The 26,468-nt window shown below is 44.8% G+C and overlaps 1 protein-coding gene across 1 annotated transcript; it reads left to right on the top strand.

Annotated features, from left to right (window-relative positions):
* Window positions 1–3,622: 3,622 nt before the first annotated feature.
* Window positions 3,623–23,026, top strand: LOC123446580 (myb family transcription factor PHL11-like). Its single transcript, XM_045123157.1, has 3 exons — window positions 3,623–3,806; window positions 22,184–22,251; window positions 22,352–23,026. The coding sequence occupies exons 2-3, from the start codon at window positions 22,186–22,188 to the stop codon at window positions 22,718–22,720; spliced, it is 435 nt and encodes a 144-aa protein (XP_044979092.1). The 5' UTR covers window positions 3,623–3,806; window positions 22,184–22,185; the 3' UTR covers window positions 22,721–23,026.
* The last annotated feature ends 3,442 nt before the right edge of the window (window positions 23,027–26,468 follow it).

The raw sequence follows: 26,468 nt of genomic DNA on the forward strand, positions 1-26,468 counted from the left end.
TTTTCGATAAACTAATAGCTTTGGAAAAAATTATGCACATTTGTTGTACACATGTGGCATTGACATGCAAAGTTTCAGATTCATTTTTTTTGTTTGGAAGAAACAAAAAAGGGAAAGTTATAGACACGGATCTCAATACGAACACCAACGTCCTAGATAGAAGGTGCACCTGCCATGGAGCACATTCATAACTTTCCCTTATAGTTTCTTTATGAATTCTTAAAATGTGAATATAGGCATTTGAGCAGAAAATTGCCGTCGAATATAATGCTGAAAATCAGTTCCAGACCCTTATCACATAGATAAATTCTATTGGTTATGTGGAAAAAGAGTTGTATGCATAATGCATAAAAACGAGGGATGTTTAGGGTGCGTTTGGTTACCCGCATCGTTTTTGGACACTTTGCATACTTGTTCTAGTTGGGCCTATCTCAACATATGCAAGAAAAACACCAACATGTGCATGTTTATTAGTTGCCTGCATCCCCTCTAGCATGCATGTGCCGAAAGGAAAGGCGAGTTGTTTGGTTGCATCAGGGTTTGAGGGAAAACACAAGTCCGGTTGTTTGGTTACATCCAGTACAATAGTGTGGTAACCTTATCCTCGATCTCGTGAGGTTACTAGAGGCACGTAGCTAGAGCAATAAGAAAAAAAAAATAAGGACGCATCAAAATCTCAACACATAGTACGATAAGTTTAACATAGTACGACAAGTTCGAAATGAGACCACAACACATAACAAAGTTTTAAACCTATAACCAACACGGAACTATGAACCACAACTCATTTACGCGCTCACGGCGAAGACGTCGTCGTGCTTCTTGCACTTGGTGACCACTTGCATCCCGTCATCATTGAAGATGATCACCTTCATGGTGTTCAGGGTGAGGCTCAACCCTGATCAAGGGTGACCCTTTCGTCGACCACCTTCTCCATGACCCTATAGGAGCAATTGGTGTTCGTCTTTGGACTGAACTCTGTAGGCACGACAGGGAAGTGCTTCATGAGGTCCAGAGGCAAAGGCAGAGCCTCCAGCTCCGGAGCAAAGATCACCTTGCAGAAGTGGGTGGGTCGTGCCTCCTCATGGTAGTGCTCGTAGTTCCTTTGCTTGGCGTTAGGGTGATCATGCACCGGCACGTCCACTAATGGCGACACGACCTCCTTGCCCTTCTCCGATGGTGGCACCACCTCCTTGCCCTTGTCCTTCTGCATTATCAACGACACACTTTAAAGGTCACCATTAATGCCTACCCGCCTAACACTCCTATATTTACACACACTTCTTACCCAACACCGCACTCAAACCCTCTCCCATTTTCACCTCTTCTCCTGTTTTCACCACCTCCCTTCTTCAACTTCTCTGTTTCACCACCTCTCCCTCACCATGATCTCCATCCCCAACCCTTTTCCCCTAGGGCATGGGATGGAAGGCATTATTTGTCGGGTGCTTGCTCGGTGACCGCGCAAAGTTTGAGGACACAATGGAAATGTGCTCGAACTTCATGAGCATGGCTCAAGTGCACAAGGAGGTCGACGCTGTGGTTAACAAGGCGACGACGAAGGAGTTGAAGACGCTGATTCCTAACCCAACGAAGGGCGCTATGTGAGTCTACATCCTTCGTTAGGCCATGAATCAGGCCAACTCCGGCGACGCTCGACAGAGGGCCAAGTTGGCCAAGTACAGGGATTACAAGCGTCCCAAGGTCCACCATGCCATGGTGTACTGGATAACAAGTATTGTAGTGGATCTGGCGGAGGAAGACGACGAGGTGCAAATGATGGCCAGGGCGACCGTGGAAGACCCATCATTCTTGACAGTGACAATGAGGAAGAAAACGATGCGGAAGAAGGCGACGACAAAGAAGAAAAGAAGAAGTCTACGCCCCACCGCTGCTCGACGTGACTGCAGGGTTGTCGCGGCTAGACAAATATGTAGTACCCCAATCCTCACCCTTGATGTAATCTATCGATTAGGCATGAACTCAAGATACCGTCGGTGCCGAATCCAATCCCCCCACACTCGATGTGTTCACCCCCTCACTCACTCTCCTACCGCGTGCTCCAATTAAATCTAACCCGAGTGGTCGGAGTTAGTCTAGAGAGGTCAAGGACTTACTGCCATGGCCGATGCCCTTCGGTGGAGGTCTGAAGTCGCCTTGGTGGTCGCCACCGTCTTAGATCCTCGTGTCGTCGCTCCGACGGTCGTCGCCGTCGGTGGGAGTGGGGAAGAGGGGAGAGAGTGGTGAGGAAGGGAGGTGAGGGTAGTTTATGACACCGCTTTGAAAAACAACGCAACGTCTCGAAACTGCATCCACGCGTGCAGCCGTCCACGCCCACGTGCCTAGGATTACACTGCTTGGGCCGGCTCCACAAAAACGGTCGATTTAAACGTTTTTGTGGGTAAAGGCCTGTATCTCTCCCTAATAATAAAGCACCGTTCGCTTCTGTCGTCCGTCGTGGCAATTTTACAGAAAAGTCCCCTTAATTTTTCAAAATCAACCCGCGGTCCTTCCTTAAGTGGAAAAAACGTTTTGTTTTTTCAAAAAAGCCCGTGGGCAGCTGTCACTCCGGCGCATATCGCATCCGCCCCTCCTCGATTCTCCTCCTCCCCTCGCCGCCGACCGTTTGCGTCGTTCGGGCAAAGCCTCCGCGCGGATCCGATGGCGGTGTGGGGTCTCAGGCGCGCTGGACCGGCTTGGCTTCGAGCCGGCGGCTCTGCAGCGAGCTGGAGGTCGAGGCTGGCTGCGATGCAGAAGCGAGGCGGCGCGGCGGCGGCGATATCCGTCCAGATCCGGCGTTGTCGGCGGTTTCTTTACTCTGGGGATAGGGCCACCCCCGGCTATGTCGCGCCTCCGACGACCACGGGCCTCCGATGGCCAACAGCCGCCGCTCGTCGCGCCCCGGGCCGTCCAAAGTGCCGCCATGCACCACAGATCCCCCGATGGCCCTCGCCTACCTCGGCGATGTTAGGCCGCTCGAGATGTCTACCTGTCAACGCTGGTGTGCCCTTCCCGTCGATGGACTCCACCACTGCAGGTTCCGGTAAGATTTCTACCACTCCCTCCTCAACTCCCCTATGGCGCATCCGCCTCTCGCGAGGACCGGATCGCTAAATCCCGTCGCTCGGGCGCGATGTCAACATCGGCTTCACCTCCCCAGGAAGCCAACAACAAAAGTGAAGCACCGTCCGGCTCAAATCACCACCACGCTGAGTAGAGGAGGGGATCTACAAGTCTTCTTTCCCTTGCTCGTCACGACACAGAGCAACCTGGTGATCCCTCACACGCAACGGACTTTCGTTCCATACTGACTCTGTTAATTTCGACCTGCAACAGAGGCAACGCCCAAGGCAGTGCTGAGGCTGATGGCCATGAAAGGCCTCACTCTGTACCACCTCAAAAGCCACCTTCATGTTTGTTCAGAAACTGCTCCACTCCTGCTCTTGTCTTCTCTTCTCTTTCGCAGTCCAGTCCAGTGGTGTACTACTTGCTCCTTCCGATCCAAAATAAGTGTCGTGGTTTTAGTTCAAATTAACATAGCGATGCTTGTTTTATCTTATCAGAAATGGCTGCGAAAGCACAACAAGAAATCCACAAACTTGGAATTGGCCAACAGCGGAGGTACATACACACATACATACCTTACAACTGTTAATTACAGTCAGCATCAAGATGCAGTCAAGCCAACGTTTCTCCTTCTAAAGTCCAAACCTGCCATCTCTGCTTTTATCACACTATACCACGCAGGACATCAACTTTCAAATCGGTGCGCCTCTTGTTGTTCCTGCTAGACGCGACGCCGTAAGGTAACTAGCTACACATTTCTCCTCTCCCCCTGGACCTATCTGTTGGGGAACGTCGCATGGGAAACAAAAAATTTCCTACGCGCACGAAGACCTATCATGGTGATGTCCATCTACGAGAGGGGATGAGTGATCTACGTACCCTTGTAGATCGTACAGCAGAAGCGTTAGTGAACGCGGTTGATGTAGTGGAACGTCCTCACGTCCCTCGATCCGCCCCGCGAACAATCCCGCGATCAGTCCCACGATCTAGTACCGAACGGACGGCACCTCCGCGTTCAGCACACGTACAGCTCGACGATGATCTCGGCCTTCTTGATCCAGCAAGAGAGACGGAGAGGTAGAAGAGTTCTCCGGCAGCGTGACAGCGCTCCGGAGGTTGGTGATGACCTTGTCTCAGCAGGGCTCCGCCCGAGCTCCGCAGAAACGCGATCTAGAGGAAAAACTGTGGAGGTATGTGGTCGGGCTGCCGTGGAAAAGTCGTCTCAAATCAGCCCTAAAACCTCTGTATATATAGGTGGAAGGGAGGGGACCTTGCCTTGGGGCTCAAGGAGCCCCAAGGGGGTCGGCCGAGTCCAAGGGGGGAGGACTCCCCCCCCCCCCAAACCGAGTTGGACTTGGTTTGGTGGGAGGGAGTCCCCCTTCCTTCCCACCTCCTCCTTTTTTTTCTTTTCTCTTGATTTTCTCTTCTTGGCGCATAGAGCCCTTTTGGGCTGTCCCACCAGCCCACTAAGGGCTGGTGTGCCACCCTCAAGGCCTATGGGCTTCCCCGGGGTGGGTTGCCCCCCCGGTGAACTCCCGGAACCCATTCGTCATTCCCGGTACATTCCCGGTAACTCCGAAACCCTTCCGGTAATCAAATGAGGTCATCCTATATATCAATCTTCGTTTCCGGACTATTACGGAAACCCTCGTGACGTCCGTGATCTCATCCGGGACTCCGAACAACATTCGGTAACCAACCATATAACTCAAATACGCATAAAACAACGTCGAACCTTAAGTGTGCAGACCCTGCGGGTTCGAGAACTATGTAGACATGACCCGAGAGACTCCTCGGTCAATATCCAATAGCGGGACCTGGATGCCCATATTGGATCCTACATATTCTACGAAGATCTTGATGGGGAACGTCGCATGGGAAACAAAAATTTCCTACGCGCACGAAGACCTATCATGGTGATGTCCATCTACGAGAGGGGATGAGTGATCTACGTACCCTTGTAGATCGTACAGCAGAAGCGTTAGTGAACGCGGTTGATGTAGTGGCACGTTCAAACGTCCCTCGATCCGCCCCGCGAACAATCCCGCGATCATTCCCACGATCTAGTACCGAACGGACGGCACCTCCGCGTTCAGCACACGTACAGCTCGACGATGATCTCGGCCTTCTTGATCTAGCAAGAGATACGGAGAGGTAGAAGAGTTCTTCGGCAGCGTGACGGCGCTCCGGAGGTTGGTGATGACCTTGTCTCAGCAGGGCTCCGCCCGAGCTCCGCAGAAACGCGATCTAGAGGAAAAACCGTGGAGGTATGTGGTCGGGCTGCCGTGGAAAAGTCGTCTCAAATCAGCCCTAAAACCTCCGTATATATAGGTGGGGGGAGGGGACCTTGCCTTGGGGCTCAAGGAGCCCCAAGGGGGTCGGCCGAGTCCAAGGGGGGAGGACTACCCCCCCAAACCGAGTTGGACTTGGTGTGGTGGGAGGGAGTCCCCCTTCCTTCCCACCTCCTCCTTTTTTTTCTTTCCTCTTGATTTTCTTCTCCTTGGCGCATAGAGCCCTTTTGGGCTGTCCCACCAGCCCACTAAGGGCTGGTGTGCCACCCTCAAGTCCTATGGGCTTCCCCGGGGTGGGTTGCCCCCCCGGTGAACTCCCGGAACCCATTCGTCATTCCCGGTACATTCCCGGTAACTCCAAAAACCTTCCGGTAATCAAATGAGGTCATCCTATATATCAATCTTCGTTTACGGACTATTCCGGAAACCCTCGTGACGTCCGTGATCTCATCCAGGACTCCGAACAACATTCGGTAACCAACCATATAACTCAAATACGCATAAAACAACGTCGAACCTTAAGTGTGCAGACCCTGCGGGTTCGAGAACTATGTAGACATGACCCGAGAGACTCCTCGGTCAATATCTAATAGCGGGACCTCGATGCCCATATTGGATCCTACATATTCTATGAAGATCTTATCGTTTGAACCTCAGTGCCAAGGATTCATATAATCCCGTATGTCATTCCCTTTGTCCTTCGGTATGTTACTTGCCCGAGATTCGATCGTCAGTATCCGTATACCTATTTCAATCTCGTTTACCGGCAAGTCTCTTTACTCGTTCCGTAATACAAGATCCCGCAACTTACACTAAGTTACATTGCTTGCAAGGCTTGTGTGTGATGTTGTATTACCGAGTGGGCCCCGAGATACCTCTCCGTTCACACGGAGTGACAAATCCCAGTCTTGATCCATACTAACTCAACTAACACCTTCGGAGATACCTGTAGAGCATCTTTATAGTCACCCAGTTACGTTGCGACGTTTGATACACACAAAGCATTCCTCCGGTGTCAGTGAGTTATATGATCTCATGGTCATAGGAATAAATACTTGACACGCAGAAAACAGTAGCAACAAAATGACACGATCAACATGCTACGTCTATTAGTTTGGGTCTAGTCCATCACGTGATTCTCCTAATGACGTGATCCAGTTATCAAGCAACAACACCTTGTTCATAATCAGAAGACACTAACTATCTTTGATCAACTGGCTAGCCAACTAGAGGCTTGCTAGGGACGGTGTTTTGTCTATGTATCCACACATGTAAATGAGTCTTCATTCAATACAATTATAGCATGGATAATAAACGATTATCTTGACACAGGAATTATAATAATAACTATATTTATTATTGCCTCTAGGGCATAATTCCAACTGTCTCCCACTTGCACTAGAGTCAATAATCTAGCCCTCACATCACCATGTGAATTACATTGTAATAAGTCTAACACCCATACAGTTCTGGTGTTGATCATGTTTTGGCCGTGGAAGAGGTTTAGTCAGCGGGTCTGCTACATTCAGATCCGTGTGCACTTTGCATATATTCACGTCCTCTCCCTCGACGTAGCCGCGGATGAGGTTGAAGCGTCGTTTGATGTGTCTGGTCTTCTTGTGAAACCGCGGTTCCTTTGCTAAGGCAATGGCACCAGTGTTGTCACAGAACAAGGTTATTGGATTCAGTGCGCTTGGCACCACTCCAAGATCCGTCATGAACTGCTTCATCCAGACACCCTCCTTAGCCGCCTCTGAGGCAGCCATGTACTCCGCCTCACATGTAGAATCTGCTACGACGCTTTGCTTGGAACTGCACCAGCTTACTGCACCCCCATTAAGAATAAATACGTATCCGGTTTGCGACTTAGAGTCGTCCGAATCTGTGTCAAAGCTTGCATCGACGTAACCTTTTACGGCGAGCTCTTCGTCACCTCCATACACGAGAAACATCTCCTTAGTCCTTTTCAGGTACTTCAGGATATTCTTGACCGCTGTCCAGTGATCCACTCCTGGATTACTCTGGAACCTACCTGCCATAGTTATGGCCAGGCTAACATCCGGTCTAGTGCACAACATCGCATACATGATAGTACCTATGGCTGAAGCATAGAGGACGGAGCGCATATGCTCTCTATCTTCATCAGTTGCTGGGCACTGAGTCTTACTCAATCTCGTACCTTGTAGAACTGGCAAGAACCCTTTCTTGGACTGTTCTATTTTGAACCTCTTCAAAACTTTATCAAGGTATGTGCTTTGTGAAAGTCCTATCAGGCGTTTTGATCTATCCCTATAGATCTTAATGCCTAGAATGTAAGCAGCTTCTCCTAGGTCCTTCATAGAGAAACTTTTATTCAAGTAATCCTTTATGCTCTCTAAAAACTCTACGTTGTTTCCAATCAGTAATATGTCATCCACATATAATATTAGAAATGCCACAGAGCTCCCACTCACTTTCTTGTAAATACAAGATTCTCCAACCACTTGTATAAACCCAAATGCTTTGATCACCTCATCAAAGCGTTTGTTCCAACTCCGAGATGCTTGCACCAGTCCATAAATGGATCGCTGGAGCTTGCACACCTTGTCAGCATTCTTAGGATCGACAAAACCTTCGGGTTGTATCATATACAATTCTTCCTTAAGGAAACCGTTAAGGAACGCCGTTTTGACATCCATCTGCCAGATTTCATAATCGAAAAATGCAGCTATTGCTAACATGATTCTGACGGACTTAAGCATCGCTACGGGTGAGAAAGTCTCATCGTAGTCAACTCCTTGAACCTGTGAAAAACCCTTTGCCACAAGTCGAGCTTTATAAACGGTCACATTACCGTCAGCGTCCGTCTTCCTCTTAAAGATCCATTTGTTCTGAATGGCCTTGCGGCCCTCAGGTAGTACCTCCAAAGTCCACACTTTGTTCTTATACATGGATCCTATCTCGGACTTCATGGCTTCCAGCCATTTGTTGGAATCTGGGCCCACCATTGCTTCTTCATAATTCACAGGTTCATTGTTGTCTAACAACATGATTGATAAGACAGGATTACCGTACCACTCTGGAGCAGCACGTGGTCTCGTCGACCTGCGTGGTTCGACAGAAACTTGAACTGGAGTTTCATGATCATCATCATTAACTTCCTCCTCAACCGGCATCGCAATGAGAGAGGTTTCCCCTTGCCCTGCGCCACCATCCAGAGGGATGAGAGGTTCGACAACCTCGTCAAGTTCTATCTTCCTCCCACTCAATTCTCTCGAGAGAAACTCCTTCTCGAGAAAAGCTCCGTTTTTAGCAACAAACACTTTGCCCTCGGATTTGAGATAGAAGGTGTACCCAACTGTCTCTTTTGGGTAACCTATGAAGACGCACTTTTCCGCTTTGGGTTCCAGCTTTTCAGGCTGAAGCTTTTTGACATAAGCATCACATCCCCAAACTTTAAGAAACGACAATTTTGGCCTTTTGCCATACCACAGTTCGTATGGTGTCGTCTCAACGGATTTTGATGGTGCCCTATTTAAAGTGAATGCAGCTGTTTCTAATGCATAGCCCCAAAATGATAACGGCAAATTAGTAAGAGACATCACAGATCGCACCATCTCTAATAGAGTACGATTACGACGTTCGGACACACCATTACGCTGTGGTGTTCCACGCGGTGTTAACTGTGAAACAATTCCACATTGTCTTAAGTGAGCACCAAACTCGAAACTCAGATATTCACCCCCACGATCAGACCGTAGGAACTTGATCTTCTTGTTACGATGATTTTCCACTTCACTTTGAAATTGCTTGAACTTTTCAAATGTTTCAGACTTGTGCTTCATCAAGTAGACATAACCATATCTACTTAAATCGTCAGTGAAGGTGAGAAAATAACGATATCCGCCACGTGCCTCCACGCTCATCGGACCACACACATCGGTATGTATGATTTCCAACAAGTCACTTGCACGCTCCATTGTTCCTGAGAACGGAGTCTTAGTCATCTTGCCCATGAGGCATGGTTCGCACGTGTCAAGTGAATCAAAGTCAAGTGACTCCAAAAGTCCATCAGTATGGAGTTTCTTCATGCGCTTTACACCAATATGACCTAAGCGGCAGTGCCACAAAAATATGGTGCTATCATTGTTAACTCTAACTCTTTTGGTCTCAATGTTATGTATATGCGTATCGTTATCAAGATTCAATATGAACAATCCTCTCACATTCGGTGCATGACCATAAAAGATGTTACTCATAGAAATAGAACAACCATTATTCTCTGACTTAAAAGAGTAACCGTCTCGCAATAAACAAGATCCAGATATAATGTTCATGCTCAACGCAGGCACCAAATAACAATGATTTAAGTTCATCACTAATCCTGACGGTAACTGAAGTGACACTGTGCCGACGACGATTGCATCAACCTTGGAACCATTTCCTACGCGCATCGTCACTTCATCTTTCGCCAGTCTTCGCCTATTCCGTAGTTCCTGTTTCGAGTTGCAAATATGAGCAACAGAACCGGTATCGAATACCCAGGCACTACTACAAGAGCTGGTTAAATACACATCAACAACATGTATATCAAATATACCTGATTTTTCTTTGCCCGCCTTCTTATCTGCCAGATACTTGGGGCAATTGCGCTTCCAATGACCCATACCCTTGCAATAGAAACACTCCGTTTCCGGCTTAGGTCCAGCTTTGGGTTTCTTCGTCGGATTGGCAACAGGCTTGCCGCTCTTCTTCAAATTGCCCTTCTAGCCTTTGCCGTTTCTCTTGAAACTAGTGGTCTTATTCACCATCAACACTTGATGCTCTTTACGGAGTTCAGACTCTACGACTTTCAGCATCGCAAACAACTCGCCGGGAGACTTGTTCATCCCTTGCATGTTGTAGTTCAACACAAAGCCTTTATAGCTTGGCGGCAGTGATTGAAGGATTCTGTCAGTGATAGCTTCTTGCGGGAGTTCAATCCCCAGCTCAGCTAGACGGTTTGAGTACCCAGACATTTTGAGCACATGTTCACCGACAGACGAGTTTTCCTCCATCTTGCAAGCATAGAATTTATCGGAGGTCTCCTACCTCTCGATCCGGGCGTTCTTCTGAAAGATAAACTCCAACTCCTGGAACATCTCAAATGCTCCATGATGCTCAAAGCGACGTTGAAGTCCCGGTTCTAAGCCATACAAGACTGCACATTGAACTATTGAGTAGTCCTCCTTACGTGCTAACCAAGCGTTCTTAACATCCTGATCAGCCGTAGCGGGTGGTTCATCTCCTAGCGCAGCATTAAGGACATAATCCTTCTTCCCAGCTTGTAAGATTAGCTTAAGATTACGAGCCCAGTCTACAAAGTTTCTTCCATCATCTTTCAACTTAGCTTTCTCTAGGAACGTATTAAAATTCAGGATGACTGTCGCGTGAGCCATGATCTACAACACAAATATATTCAAAGTGGACTTAGACTATGTTCAAGATAATTAGAGTTTAACTTAATCAAATTATTCGCCAAACTCCCACTCAAAAAGTACATCTCTCTAGTCATTTGAGTGGTTCATGATCCACTTACACTAGCTCAAGTCCGATCATCACGTGAGTTGAGTATAGTTTCAGTGGTAAGCATCCCTATGCTAATCATATCATCTATATGATTCATGATCGACCTTTCGGTCTCATGTGTTCCGAGGCCATGTCTGCACATGCTAGGCTCGTCAAGCCTAACCCGAGTGTTCCGCGTGCGCAACTGTTTTGCACCCGTTGTATGTGAACGTTGAGTCTATCACACCCGATCATCACGTGGTGTCTCGAAACGACAAACTGTAGCAACGGTGCACAGTCGGGGAGAACACAATTTCGTCTTGAAATTTTAGTGAGAGATCACCTCATAATGCTACCGTCGTTCTAAGCAAAATAAGGTGCATAAAAGGATTAACATCACATGCAATTCATAAGTGACATGATATGGCCATCATCACGTGCTTCTTGATCTCCATCACCAAAGCACCGGCACGATCTTCTTGTCACCGGCGCCACACCATGATCTCCATCAACGTGTTGCCATCGGGGTTGTCGTGCTACTCATGCTATTACTACTAAAGCTACATCCTAGCAAAATAGTAAACGCATCTGCAAGCACACACGTTAGTATAAAGACAACCCTATGGCTCCTGCCGGTTGCCGTACCATCGACGTGCAAGTCGATATTTCTATTACAACATGATCATCTCATACATCCAATATATCACATCACATCATTGGCCATATCACATCACAAGCATACCCTGCAAAAACAAGTTAGACGTCCTCTAATTTTGTTGTTGCATGTTTTACGTGGTGACCATGGGTATCTAGTAGGATCGCATCTTACTTACGCAAACACCACAATGGAGATATATGAGTTGCTATTTAACCTCATCCAAGGACCTCCTCGGTCAAATCCGATTCAACTAAAGTTGGAGAAACCGACACTTGCCAGTCATCTTTGAGCAACGGAGTTACTCGTAACGATGAAACCAGTCTCTCGTAAGCGTACGAGTAATGTCGGTCCAAGCCGCTTCAATCCAACAATACCGCGGAATCAAGAAAAGACTAAGGAGGGTAGCAAAACGCACATCACCGCCCACAAAAACTTTTGTGTTCTACTCGAGAAGACATCTACGCATGAACCTAGCTCATGATGCCACTGATGGGGGACGTCGCATGGGAAACAAAAATTTCCTACGCGCACGAAGACCCTATCATGGTGATGTTCATATACGAGAGGGGATGAGTGATCTACGTACCCTTGTAGATCGTACAGCAGAAGCGTTAGTGAACGCGGTTGATGTAGTGGAACGTCCTCACGTCCCTCGATCCGCCCCGCGAACAATCCCGCGATCAGTCCCACGATCTAGTACCGAACGGACGGCACCTCCGCGTTCAGCACACGTACAGCTCGATGATGATCTCGGCCTTCTTGATCTAGCAAGAGATACGGAGAGGTAGAAGAGTTCTCCGGCAGCGTGACGGCGCTCCGTAGGTTGGTGATGACCTTGTCTCAGCAGGGCTCCGCCCGAGCTCCGCAGAAACGCGATCTAGAGGAAAAACCGTGGAGGTATGTGGTCGGGCTGCCGTGGAAAAGTCGTCTCAAATCAGCCCTAAAACCTCCGTATATATAGGTGGGGGGGAGGGGACCTTGCCTTGGGGCTCAAGGAGCCCCAAGGGGGTCGGCCGAGTCCAAGGGGGGAGGACTCCCCCCCAAACCGAGCTGGACTTCGTTTGGTGGGAGGGAGTCCCCCTTCCTTCCCACCTCCTCCTTTTTTTTCTTTCCTCTTGATTTTCTTCTCCTTGGCGCATAGAGCCCTTTTGGGCTGTCCCACCAGCCCACTAAGGGCTGGTGTGCCACCCTCAAGGCCTATGGGCTTCCCCGGGGTGGGTTGCCCCCCCGGTGAACTCCCGGAACCCATTCGTCATTCCCGGTACATTCCCGGTAACTCCGAAAACCTTCTGGTAATCAAATGAGGTCATCCTATATATCAATCTTCGTTTCTAGACTATTCCGGAAACCCTCGTGACGTCCGTGATCTCATCCGGAACTCCGAACAACATTCGGTAACCAACCATATAACTCAAATACGCATAAAACAACGTCGAACCTTAAGTGTGCACACCCTGCGGGTTCGAAAACTATGTAGACATGACCCGAGAGACTCCTCGGTCAATATCCAATAGCGGGAACTGGATGCCCATATTGGATCCTACATATTCTACGAAGATCTTATCGTTTGAACCTCAGTGCCAAGGATTCATATAATCCCGTATGTCATTCCCTTTGTCCTTCGGTATGTTACTTGCCCGAGATTCGATCGTCAGTATCCGTATACCTATTTCAATCTCGTTTACCGGCAAGTCTCTTTACTCGTTCCGTAATACAAGATCCCGCAACTTACACTAAGTTACATTGCTTGCAAGGCTTGTGTGTGATGTTGTATTACCGAGTGGGCCCCGAGATACCTCTCCGTTCACACGGAGTGACAAATCCCAGTCTTGATCCATACTAACTCAACTAACACCTTCGGAGATACCTGTAGAGCATATTTATAGTCACCCAGTTACGTTGCGACGTTTGATACACACAAAGCATTCCTCCGGTGTCAGTGAGTTATATGATCTCATGGTCATAGGAATAAATACTTGACACGCAGAAAACAGTAGCAACAAAATGACACGATCAACATGCTACGTCTATTAGTTTGGGTCTAGTCCATCACGTGATTCTCCTAATGACGTGATCCAGTTATCAAGCAACAACACCTTGTTCATAATCAGAAGACACTGACAATCTTTGATCAACCGGCTAGCCAACTAGAGGCTTGCTAGGGACGGTGTTTTGTCTATGTATCCACACATGTAAATGAGTCTTCATTCAATACAATTATAGCATGGATAATAAACGATTATCTTGACACAGGAATTATAATAATAACTATATTTATTATTGCCTATAGGGCATAATTCCAACAGATCTTATCGTTTGAACCTCAGTGCCAAGGATTCATATAATCCCGTATGTCATTCCCTTTGTCCTTCGGTATGTTACTTGCCCGAGATTCGATCGTTAGTATCCGTATACCTATTTCAATCTCGTTTACCGGCAAGTATCTTTACTCGTTCCGTAATACAAGATCCCGCAACTTACACTAAGTTACATTGCTTGCAAGGCTTGTGTGTGATGTTGTATTACCGAGTGGGCCCCGAGATACCTCTCCGTTCACACGAAGTGACAAATTCCAGTCTTGATCCATACTAACTCAACTAACACCTTCGGAGATACCTGTAGAGCATCTTTATAGTCACCCAGTTACGTTGCGACGTTTGATACACACAAAGCATTCCTCCGGTGTCAGTGAGTTATATGATCTCATGGTCATAGGAATAAATACTTGACACGCAGAAAACAGTAGCAACAAAATGACACGATCAACATGCTACGTCTATTAGTTTGGGTCTAGTCCATCACGTGATTCTCCTAATGACGTGATCCAGTTATCAAGCAACAACACCTTGTTCATAATCAGAAGACACTGACTATCTTTGATCAACTGGCTAGCCAACTAGAGGCTTGCTAGGGACGGTGTTATGTCTATGTATCCACACATGTAAATGAGTCTTCATTCAATATAATTATAGCATGGATAATAAACGATTATCTTGATACAGGAATTATAATAATAACTATATTTATTATTGCCTCTAGGGCATAATTCCAACAGTCTCCCACTTGCACTAGAGTCAATATTCTAGCCCTCACATCACCATGTGAATTACATTGTAATAAATCTAACACCCATACAGTTCTGGTGTTGATCATGTTTTGGCCGTGGAAGAGGTTTAGTCAGCGGGTCTGCTACATTCAGATCCGTGTGCACTTTGCATATATTCACGTTCTCTCACTCGACGTAGTCGCGGATGAGGTTGAAGCGTCGTTTGATGTGTGTGGTCTTCTTGTGAAACCGGGGTTCCTTTGCTAAGGCAATGGCACCAGTGTTGTCACAGAACAAGGTTATTGGATTCAGTGCACTTGGCACCACTCCAAGATCCGTCATGAACTGCTTCATCCACACACCCTCCTTAGCCGCCCCCGAGGCAGCCATGTACTCCGCCTCACATGTAGAATCTGCTACGACACTTTGCTTGGAACTGCACCAGCTTACTGCACCCCCATTAAGAATAAATACGTATCCTGTTTGCGACTTAGAGTCGTCCGAATCTGTGTCAAAGCTTGCATCGACGTAACCTTTTACGGCGAGCTCTTCGTCACCTCCATACACGAGAAACATCTCCTTAGTCCTTTTCAGGTACTTCAGGATATTCTTGACCGCTGTCTAGTGATCCACTCCTGGATTACTCTGGAACCTACCTGCCATAGTTATGGCCAGGCTAACATCCGGTCTAGTGCACAACATCGCATACATGATAGTACCTATGGCTGAAGCATAGAGGACGGAGAGCATATGCTCTCTATCTTCATCAGTTGCTGGGCACTGATGCTTACTCAATCTCGTACCTTGTAGAACTGGCAAGAACCCTTTCTTGGACTGTTCTATTTTGAACCTCTTCGAAACTTTATCAAGGTATGTGCTTTGTGAAAGTCCTATCAGGCGTTTTGATCTATCCCTATAGATCTTAATGCCTAGAATGTAAGCAGCTTCTCCTAGGTCCTTCATAGAGAAACTTTTATTCAAGTAATCCTTTATGCTCTCTAAAAACTCTACGTTGTTTCCAATCAGTAATATGTCATCCACATATAATATTAGAAACGCCACAGAGCTCCCACTCACTTTCTTGTAAATACAAGATTCTCCAACCACTTGTATAAACCCAAATGCTTTGATCACCTCATCAAAGCGTTTGTTCCAACTCCGAGATGCTTGCACCAGTCCATAAATGGATCGCTGGAGCTTGCACACCTTGTCAGCATTCTTAGGATCGACAAAACCTTCGGGTTGTATCATATACAATTCTTCCTTAAGGAAACCGTTAAGGAACGCCGTTTTGACATCCATCTGCCAGATTTCATAATCGAAAAATGCATCTATTGCTAACATGATTCTGACGGACTTAAGCATCGCTACGAGTGAGAAAGTCTCATCGTAGTCAACTCCTTGAACCTGTGAAAAAACCTTTGCCACAAGTCGAGCTTTATAAATGGTCACATTACCGTCAGCGTCCGTCTTCCTCTTAAAGATCCATTTGTTCTGAATGGCCTTGCGGCCCTCAGGTAGTACCTCCAAAGTCCACACTTTGTTCTTATACATGGATCCTATCTCGGACTTCATGGCTTCCAGCCATTTGTTGGAATCTGGGCCCACCATTGCTTCTTCATAATTCACAGGTTCATTGTTGTCTAACAACATGATTGATAAGACGGGATTACCGTACCACTCTGGAGCAGCACGTGGTCTCGTCGACCTGCGTGGTTCGACAGAAACTTGAACTGGAGTTTCATGATCATCATCATTAACTTCCTCCTCAACCGGCGTCGCAATGAGAGAGGTTTCCCCTTGCCCTGCGCCACCATCCAGAGGGATGAGAGGTTCGACAACCTCGTCAAGTTCTATATTCCTCCCACTCAATTCTCTCGAGAGAAACTCCTTCTCGAGAAAAGCTCCGTTTTTAGCAACAAACACTTTGCCCTCGGATTTGAGATAGAAGGTGTACCCAACTATCTCTTTTGGGTAACCTATGAAGACGCACTTTTCCGCTTTGGGTTCCAGCTTTTCAGGCTGAAGCTTTTTGACATAAGCATCACATCCCCAAACTTTAAGAAACGACAATTTTGGCCTTTTGCCATACCACAGTTCGTATGGTGTCGTCTCAACGGATTTTGATGGTGCCCTATTTAAAGTGAATGCAGCTGTTTCTAATGCATAGCCCCAAAATGATAACGACAAATCAGTAAGAGACATCATAGATCGCACCATCTCTAATAGAGTACGATTACGACGTTCGGACACACCATTACGCTGTGGTGTTCCACGCGGTGTTAACTGTGAAACAATTCCACATTGTCTTAAGTGAGCACCAAACTCGAAACTCAGATATTCACCCCCACGATCAGACCGTAGGAACTTGATCTTCTTGTTACGATGATTTTCCACTTCACTTTGAAATTGCTTGAACTTTTCAAATGTTTCAGACTTGTGCTTCATCAAGTAGACATAACCATATCTACTTAAATCGTCGGTGAAGGTGATAAAATAACGATATCCGCCGCGTGCCTCCACGCTCATCGGACCACACACATCGGTATGTATGATTTCCAACAAGTCACTTGCACGCTCCATTGTTCCTGAGAACGGAGTCTTAGTCATCTTGCCCATGAGGCATGGTTCGCACGTGTCAAGTGAATCAAAGTCAAGTGACTCCAAAAGTCCATCAGCATGGAGTTTCTTCATGCGCTTTACACCAATATGACCTAAGCGGCAGTGCCACAAAAATATGGCGCTATCATTGTTAACTCTAACTCTTTTGGTCTCAATGTTATGTATATGCGTATTGCTATCAAGATTCAATATGAACAATCCTCTCACATTCGGTGCATGACCATAAAAGATGTTACTCATAGAAATAGAACAACCATTATTCTCTGACTTAAAGGAGTAACCGTCTCGCAATAAACAAGATCCAGATATAATGTTCATGCTCATCGCACGCACTAAATAACAATGATTTAAGTTCATCACTAATCCTGACGGTAACTGAAGTGACACTGTGCCGACGGCGATTGCATCAACCTTGGAACCATTTCCTACGCGCATCGTCACTTCATCTTTCGCCAGCCTTCGCCTATTCCGCAGTTCCTGTTTCGAGTTGCAAATATGAGCAACAGAACTGGTATCGAATACCCAGGCACTACTACGAGAGCCGGTTAAGTACACATCAATAACATGTATATCAAATATACCTGATTTTTCTTTGCCCGCCTTCTTATCTGCCAGATACTTGGGGCAATTGCGCTTCTAGTGACCCATACCCTTGCAATAGTAACACTCCGTTTCTGGCTTAGGTCCAGCTTTGGGTTTCTTCGTCGGATTGGCAACAGGCTTGCCGCTCTTCTTCGAATTTCCCTTCTTGCCTTTGCCATTTCTCTTGAAACTAGTGGTCTTATTCACCATCAACACTTGATGCTCTTTACGGAGTTCAGACTCTGCGACTTTCAGCATCGCAAACAACTCGCCGGGAGACTTGTTCATCCCTTGCATGTTGTAGTTCAACACAAAGCCTTTATAGCTTGGCGGCAGTGATTGATGGATTCTGTCAGTGATAGCTTCTTGCGGGAGTTCAATCCCCAGCTCAGCTAGACGGTTTGAGTACCCAGACATTTTGAGCACATGTTCACTGACAGACGAGTTTTCCTCCATCTTGCAAGCATAGAATTTATCGGAGGTCTCATACCTCTCGATCCGGGCGTTCTTCTAAAAGATAAACTCCAACTCCTGGAACATCTCAAATGCTCCATGACGCTCAAAGCGACGTTGAAGTCCCGGTTCTAAGCCATACAAGACTGCACATTGAACTATTGAGTAGTCCTCCTTACGTGCTAACCAAGCGTTCTTAACATCCTGATCAGCCGTAGCGGGTGGTTCATCTCCTAGCGCAGCATTAAGGACATAATCCTTCTTCCCAGCTTGTAAGATTAGCTTAAGATTACGAGCCCAGTCTACAAAGTTTCTTCCATCATCTTTCAACTTAGCTTTCTCTAGGAACGTATTAAAATTCAGGATGACTGTCGCGTGAGCCATGATCTACAACACAAATATATTCAAAGTGGACTTAGACTATGTTCAAGATAATTAGAGTTTAACTTAATCAAATTATTCGCCAAACTCCCACTCAAAAAGTACATCTCTCTAGTCATTTGAGTGGTTCATGATCCACTTACACTAGCTCAAGTCCGATCATCACGTGAGTTGAGTATAGTTTCAGTGGTAAGCATCCCTATGCTAATCATATCATCTATATGATTCATGATCGACCTTTCGGTCTCATGTGTTCCGAGGCCATGTCTGCACATGCTAGGCTCGTCAAGCCTAACCCGAGTGTTCCGTGTGCGCAACTGTTTTGCACCCGTTGTATGTGAACGTTGAGTCTATCACACCCGATCATCACGTGGTGTCTCGAAACGACGAACTGTAGCAACGGTGCACAGTCGGGGAGAACACAATTTCGTCTTGAAATTTTAGTGAGAGATCACCTCATAATGCTACCGTCGTTCTGCATAAAAGGATTAACATCACATGCAATTCATAAGTGACATGATATGGCCATCATCACGTGCTTCTTGATCTCCATCACCAAAGCACCGGCACGATCTTCTTGTCACCGGCGCCACACCATGATCTCCATCAACGTGTTGCCATCGGGGTTGTCGTGCTACTCATGCTATTACTACTAAAGCTACATCCTAGCAAAATAGTAAACGCATCTGCAAGCACACACGTTAGTATAAAGACAACCCTATGGCTCCTGCCGGTTGCCGTACCATCGACGTGCAAGTCGATATTTCTATTACAACATGATCATCTCATACATCCAATATATCACATCACATCATTGGCCATATCACATCACAAGCATACCCTGCAAAAACAAGTTAGACGTCCTCTAATTTTGTTGTTGCATGTTTTACGTGGTGACCATGGGTATCTAGTAGGATCGCCTCTTACTTACGCAAACACCACAATGGAGATATATGAGTTGCTATTTAACCTCATCCAAGGACCTCCTCGGTCAAATCCGATTCAACTAAAGTTGGAGAAACCGACACTTGCCAGTCATCTTTGAGCAACGGAGTTACTCGTAACGATGAAACCAGTCTCTCGTAAGCGTACGAGTAATGTCGGTCCAAGCCGCTTCAATCCAACAATACCGCGGAATCAAGAAAAGACTAAGGAGGGCAGCAAAACGCACATCACCGCCCACAAAAACTTTTGTGTTCTACTCGAGAAGACATCTACGCATGAACCTAGCTCATGATGCCACTGATGGGGGACGTCGCATGGGAAACAAAAATTTCCTACGCGCACGAAGACCTATCATGGTGATGTTCATCTACGAGAGGGGATGAGTGATCTACGTACCCTTGTAGATCGTACAGCAGAAGCGTTAGTGAACGCGGTTGATGTAGTGGAACGTCCTCACGTCCCTCGATCCGCCCCGCGAACAATCCCGCGATCAGTCCCACGATCTAGTACCGAACGGACGGCACCTCCGCGTTCAGCACACGTACAGCTCGACGATGATCTCGGCATTCTTGATCTAGCAAGAGAGACGGAGAGGTAGAAGAGTTCTCCGGCAGCGTGACGGCGCTCCGGAGGTTGGTGATGACCTTGTCTCAGCAGGGCTCCGTCCGAGCTCCGCAGAAACGCGATCTAGAGGAAAAACCGTGGAGGTATGTGGTCGGGCTGCCGTGGAAAAGTCGTCTCAAATCAGCCCTAAAACCTCCGTATATATAGGTGGGGGGGGAGGGGACCTTGCCTTGGGGCTCAAGGAGCCCCAAGGGGGTCGGCCGAGTCCAAGGTGGGAGGACTCCCCCCCCAAACCGAGTTGGACTTCGTTTGGTGGGAGGGAGTCCCCCTTCCTTCCCACCTCCTCCTTTTTTTTTCCTCTTGATTTTCTTCTCCTTGGCGCATAGAGCCCTTTTGGGCTGTCCCACCAGCCCACTAAGGGCTGGTGTGCCACCCTCAAGGCCTATGGGCTTCCCCGGGGTGGGTTGCCCCCCCGGTGAACTCCCGGAACCCATTCGTCATTCCCGGTAACTCCGAAAACCTTCCGGTAATCAAATGAGGTCATCCTATATATCAATCTTCGTTTCCGGACTATTCCGGAAACCCTCGTGACGTCCGTGATCTCATCCGGGACTCCGAACTTCATTCGGTAACCAACCATATAACTCAAATACGCATAAAATAACGTCGAACCTTAAGTGTGCAGACCCTGCGGGTTCGAGAACTATGTAGACATGACCCGAGAGACTCCTCGGTCAATATCCAATAGCGGGACCTGGATGCCCATATTGGATCCTACATATTCTACGAAGATCTTATCGTTTGAACCTCAGTGCCAAGGATTCATATAATCCCGTATGTCATTCCCTTTGTCCTTCGGTATGTTACTTGCCCGAGATTCGATCGTCAGTATCCGTATACCTATTTCAATCTCGTTTACCGGCAAGTCTCTTTACTCGTTCCGTAATACAAGATCCCGCAACTTACACTAAGTTACATTGCTTGCAAGGCTTGTGTGTGATGTTGTATTACCGAGTGGGCCCCGAGATACCTCTCCTTTCACACGGAGTGACAAATCCCAGTCTTGATCCATACTAACTCAACTAACACCTTCGGAGATACCTGTAGAGCATCTTTATAGTCACCCAGTTACACTGCAACGTTTGATACACACAAAGCATTCCTCCGGTGTCAGTGAGTTATATGATCTCATGGTCATAGGAATAAATACTTGACACGCAGAAAACAGTAGCAACAAAATGACACGATCAACATGCTACGTCTATTAGTTTGGGTCTAGTCCATCACGTGATTGTCCTAATGACGTGATCCAGTTATCAAGCAACAACACCTTGTTCATAATCAGAAGACACTGACTATCTTTGATCAACTGGCTAGCCAACTAGAGGCTTGCTAGGGACGGCGTTTTGTCTATGTATCCACACATGTAAATGAGTCTTCATTCAATACAATTATAGCATGGATAATAAACGATTATCTTGATACAGGAATTATAATAATAACTATATTTATTATTGCCTCTAGGGCATAATTCCAACACTATCTGCGATTGAAATGCCCTTTTTTTGTTTACTGCAATAGGTTGTAAAAAACATCGTCAGTTACCACTAACAGTATATAACGAGTTTCTTCGAAGATGCTTGCCGTCCCAGTGCATTTGTTAAGTATGGTCAACAAAAAACTTCTAAGGTATCATGTGCTAGAGCTAACTCCTCAATGATCACGAGGCATATATAGAAATCAAGCACTATTGTTTTTGCTTGCAGGACATAACTTAAACCGGCATTGGTACTAGAGATACTCAAGTATAACTGAAAAGTGAGATCTGATTAGTAGTTATACAAGTTAGTAGCAATCATTAGCTTTTCTTGGTTGTGATTAATTTTGCCCTTCCAAAAGCATATATGCAAAGTTCCTTATATAGAGTCACAAAGACGGAATCCTACTGATTACTTACTGTCATGTGTCTTCTATGTGCCTTTTTCATCAGTTGAGACTGTATGATGATTTAACTAACCATTCTCAAAACATTTCTTATGTGAATCAAAGAAATGCCGCTTGAGGACACCCTCAGGTATGAAATTCAAGTCCAAAGAGAACTGTGTGAACAACTTGAGGTTAGAAAAGTTGTGCATCACTGCTTATACTACCAAACTTTGTACCATATAGGTTAAAAATGCTTGTATCAGCCTAAAAAATGCTTATTTCTGTGATCAGGTGCAGAAGAAGCTGCAGATGCGAATAGAGGCTCAAGGGAGATATTTAAAGGAAATACTAGAGAAAGCTCAAGAAAACATTTCCTTTGATGCAAATGGATCTGCTGGCCTAGAAAATGCCAGATCCCAACTTACAAACTTTAACCTAGACCTTCCGGGCTTGTCGGACAATGGAACACATGTGTATGAAGAAAGCAGTGAACAGTTGGTGAAAGCTATATCTGATGACAATCTTCATGATAATAATTTGGATTTTCAGCTCTATCGTGTACGAAGTCAGGAGGCGAAGAATGACAAATGCACCCCGAAAACTGAGGACCTGCTCTTATTAGACTTGAATATTAAAGAAGGATATGACCTGTCTTCGTGAGGAATGCAAGGGTGAGTTGGAATCCAAAGATTAACCAACAGAGGAAATAGAGATATATTTCAGCAATCTGACAGTTTTGGGGAGTTTCACTGTTTGCTATTAGAATTTGTTTCCCTGTGGCAGTGCTTAGCATGTTGGGTCACAAGTTTGACTTACTCTGTGATAATGTTAAATTGGTGAAGAAATTCATGAACGGTTGAAGCCTGTAATGTATGCATATGTTATGTAGAGTGCACATGGGAGATGAGAAAGCATGTAACAATCAGGTATCAAGATATATGTATATTCTAAATTGTCCTTTATGTACCACACATTGCAAAGTTTGATGTGCACAGATCCACAGAACATGTTCCATTTTTTTGCCTTTATCTCGAAGGGTAGGCAGAATAAACCCAATAAGCTTGATTGTTACCATGGTTATGGTTATTTATGATTTATCCTAAAAATCTGAACATTAGCTAAGCATGTGTACAATAACGAGAACAAAAGAGTTTATAGGAGTGGTTTATTTTCTCATTGTCATATGAAGTGCCAAATATCAATATTCTACATTTGCTGCCAATATTTCACAAATTAGATTCAATTATTTATTGGTGGGCATCTTTTTTTCTTGAGATGCTTCTATATATATGATGATTGTCTCTTCCTTGGTTTATTGGATTATGTTTTCAAATGATAAACATAGCAATAATGAAAAATAGTGAAAACAGAGAAAGAATAAAGTAAGAAGGAAAAAAATCAATGAAAACCAAAAATGTACGAAATAAGAAGAAAATAAATAAATAAAAACTAACAAAGAAACACAAAACCGGTAAAAATAAAAAATTCAATGATTAACCTGAGGAATACCAGTGCAAAAACAAGAAAAAACAACAAAAATAAGAAACATACAGAAAACAAAGTGTAATAAAGAACCAATAAAACCTACAATGGAAAAAACAAATAAGAATAAATAAATAAAGTGTAATTAACCCAACGTTTCATTTTTCCTTTGTAAAGTCGCTATGCTTTACTATGGTTATTAACCAGCGGACTACAAATTTACCATTAACATATTTGTAGCCCAAATGGCTAGAGCTCAACCCTTTAATCCATAGTCCTCGATTCAATCCCACATAAGCTTATTTTGTTATTTTTTCTATTGAGCATATTTTTATATTAATAAAACATAGAATTGTGGGGGACGCTTTTAAGGGCTGTTGTTCCACGCACAAATTTAAATATATGATGCACAAATTTAAAAACGGAGTAAGTAATTAAAATGAAAATATATGAAACACTCATGAGCATAATAAAAGGTGTTAATAACCTGTTGATGTATTTAACTTGCTTCATAAATTAAGCTGGCCATTTTTTTCTCTCCAAAGAGAGTATACGGAACGAAGACCGTAGGAGTGTAAAGATTTTTTTTATTTAATTGTAACACATGTACATTTGACAAACTGGGACGAGAAAGGAGGAAAATAATTGTAGTCATAAGACATGTAACAAAGTCTCCCGTTGCAACGTACGGGCTTTTGTACTAGTGTGCTTTAATGTTTGTACTCCCTCTGTTCCTAAATATAAGTCTTTTAAAAGATTTTATTAGGTAACTACATACAAAGCAAAATGAATGAATCTATACTCTAAAGTATGTCTATATACATTCGTATGTAGTCTTCTAGTAGAATGACTAGAAAGACTTATATTTAGGAACGGAGGGAGTACTATGTAGGGCAAACAGCCAATACAGGTAATCAAACATCTTTTTTTTTTTCCCGGGCGGGCCTAGCTGAGGTAGATAGTATGCGGGTAATCAAACGCCCACTTCGCAAATGAAAATTATTTTTTCGACAGTTTATCCAAAACTAGGTAGTAGGAAAGTTCTATCCATAGAGCACTCCTCGATACAGTGCTGCCTCGTAATTCCAAATAACTTTTTCCCTCTGGTCAAGGAGTACAGTTCGAGAAACAGGGTCGGCCATCCATGAGGCGGTCCGAACTCGTGATGCTGCAGCTGGGCACGGTCGCAGCCGCAGCTAGTCGTACTAATGCGAAAAAAGGCCAAAACAAACCTTAAATTTATAAACGAAAGCTAAATTAAACCTTAAAATCTCAATTCCTGAAATAAGCACACCAAACTTTACTATTTCGGTCTATTTTAAACCTTGAGAGGATTTCATCGGGATTTGCTGACTTTGGGACGGCCCATTAATACAGTCGCTCGTGATGCTCTACTGTTTCTATGTTTTTTATCGTTATTGTTTTTTTCATTGTACTTTTCTTTTTAGTAGTTTTGTTAGGGTTTTTTCATTATACTTTTCTTTTTCTTTTCTTCTTTCTTGGTTTTCTTCGTATTATCTGTTTATCGCTTTTGTTTTATTTCTTTACGTGTAACCGATTTTCTTGGTTACACATGTCTAATTATTCTCAGTATCAACGTAATTTTTTAGTGGACACATGGAATATTTTTTGATACACTTTTACCTTTTTTGTGATACATTATTTACATTTTCTAATTTATGTTTTAAAAGATATTCTGAATACATCTTAATACTTTTACAAATATGTGTTTACATTTTTTAATGACAATAAATATTTTATAAAACTACATAGACATTGTTTTTACATCATTACACATTTTCTTACGTTAAATATCTTACTTTTACAAATACGTATGACACATTTTTTTACGTCAAATATATTACGAGCTGAAGAATCAGCATGCACACAGTACTCTCCAGAGTTGAACCGTTCTTCCGATCATGGACATTCCAAAATAGTTTATATTTTCAATATTTCTTTACCCAAAAAATAAATTCGAAGTTCGTTGCTTCAATGTATTCTAAAACACAAATAATTTACGAAATTGCAAATACATTATTTGAAAAACTGTTGGAATTTTTAAAGTTTTTTGAAAAATATGATTTTTTTGATATCACATAGAATTATAAAAATGCGAATAAAATTTTAAAAATTCTAAACTTTGTTTTAAAAATAAAAACGGGATTGAGTTTCTGCCAAAAATTAAAAAAAGATCATTTTTTAACTTCTGGACAATTTTAGAAGTGCCTCAACATATTTTAAACTTCATGAATGTTTGTTCTGGTAAAGTGGGCCGGCCCAAATTGAAAGTAGCACGCAATCCCGACCGGGATTATAGTATTCCCAGCATGCCAAACAGATATAGGGTCGAAAATAGAACGGGATTATAAGTTCAAAATATCAATTTCCGGGATTCAAAGTTCAGGGTTTAATTTAGCTTTCGTCTACCACTTTAAGGTTTTTTTTGGACTTTTTACTACGGTTCCGCTGTCGACTCGCCCACTTGCTTCTCTAAAAAAAGGTACTATCCCACTTGCTCTCGTCCCCAGGCTTATCTTCTGCCCACACCGGCCTCGCGCTGCTGCTGCCTGCTTGCCTGCGCAAGTGGCCTCTCGATTTGCAAGAACTTGCTGGTCTCTTGTTACCACTTACGACACCGTCGGCGACGCGCCCCTGTGATATTTGGACTGAGTAAATACAAATGCGTTCAATGTTCTCAACAAGTTGGTCGACGTTGAAAAAAGAATGTATTGTACTGTATGATCGTGCGCACATGGGGAAATCTAAGTCGACAGGAAAATAGTAGTACGAGTAGTAGTTATCCCCGCGCGTTGTGGTGGTTTCTTTTGGTACGCACCCCGTATTTCATTTTATAACAACGTCAAGGGAACTTGCTAATGAAATGACGACCTGCTAAAATGTGGTCATGGATGAGCGTGGCTGC

Source organism: Hordeum vulgare, chromosome 4H (assembly GCF_904849725.1).
Source record: "Hordeum vulgare subsp. vulgare chromosome 4H, MorexV3_pseudomolecules_assembly, whole genome shotgun sequence".
NCBI lineage: Eukaryota > Viridiplantae > Streptophyta > Magnoliopsida > Poales > Poaceae > Hordeum > Hordeum vulgare.

Coding starts and splice junctions, on each gene's coding strand:
- LOC123446580 (XM_045123157.1), top strand. CDS start 22,186: ATGCCGCTTGAGGACACCCTCAGGTATGAAATTCAAGTCCAAAGAGAA. Junction 22,252..22,351: donor AACTGTGTGAACAACTTGAG/GTTAGAAAAGTT, acceptor TTCTGTGATCAG/GTGCAGAAGAAGCTGCAGAT.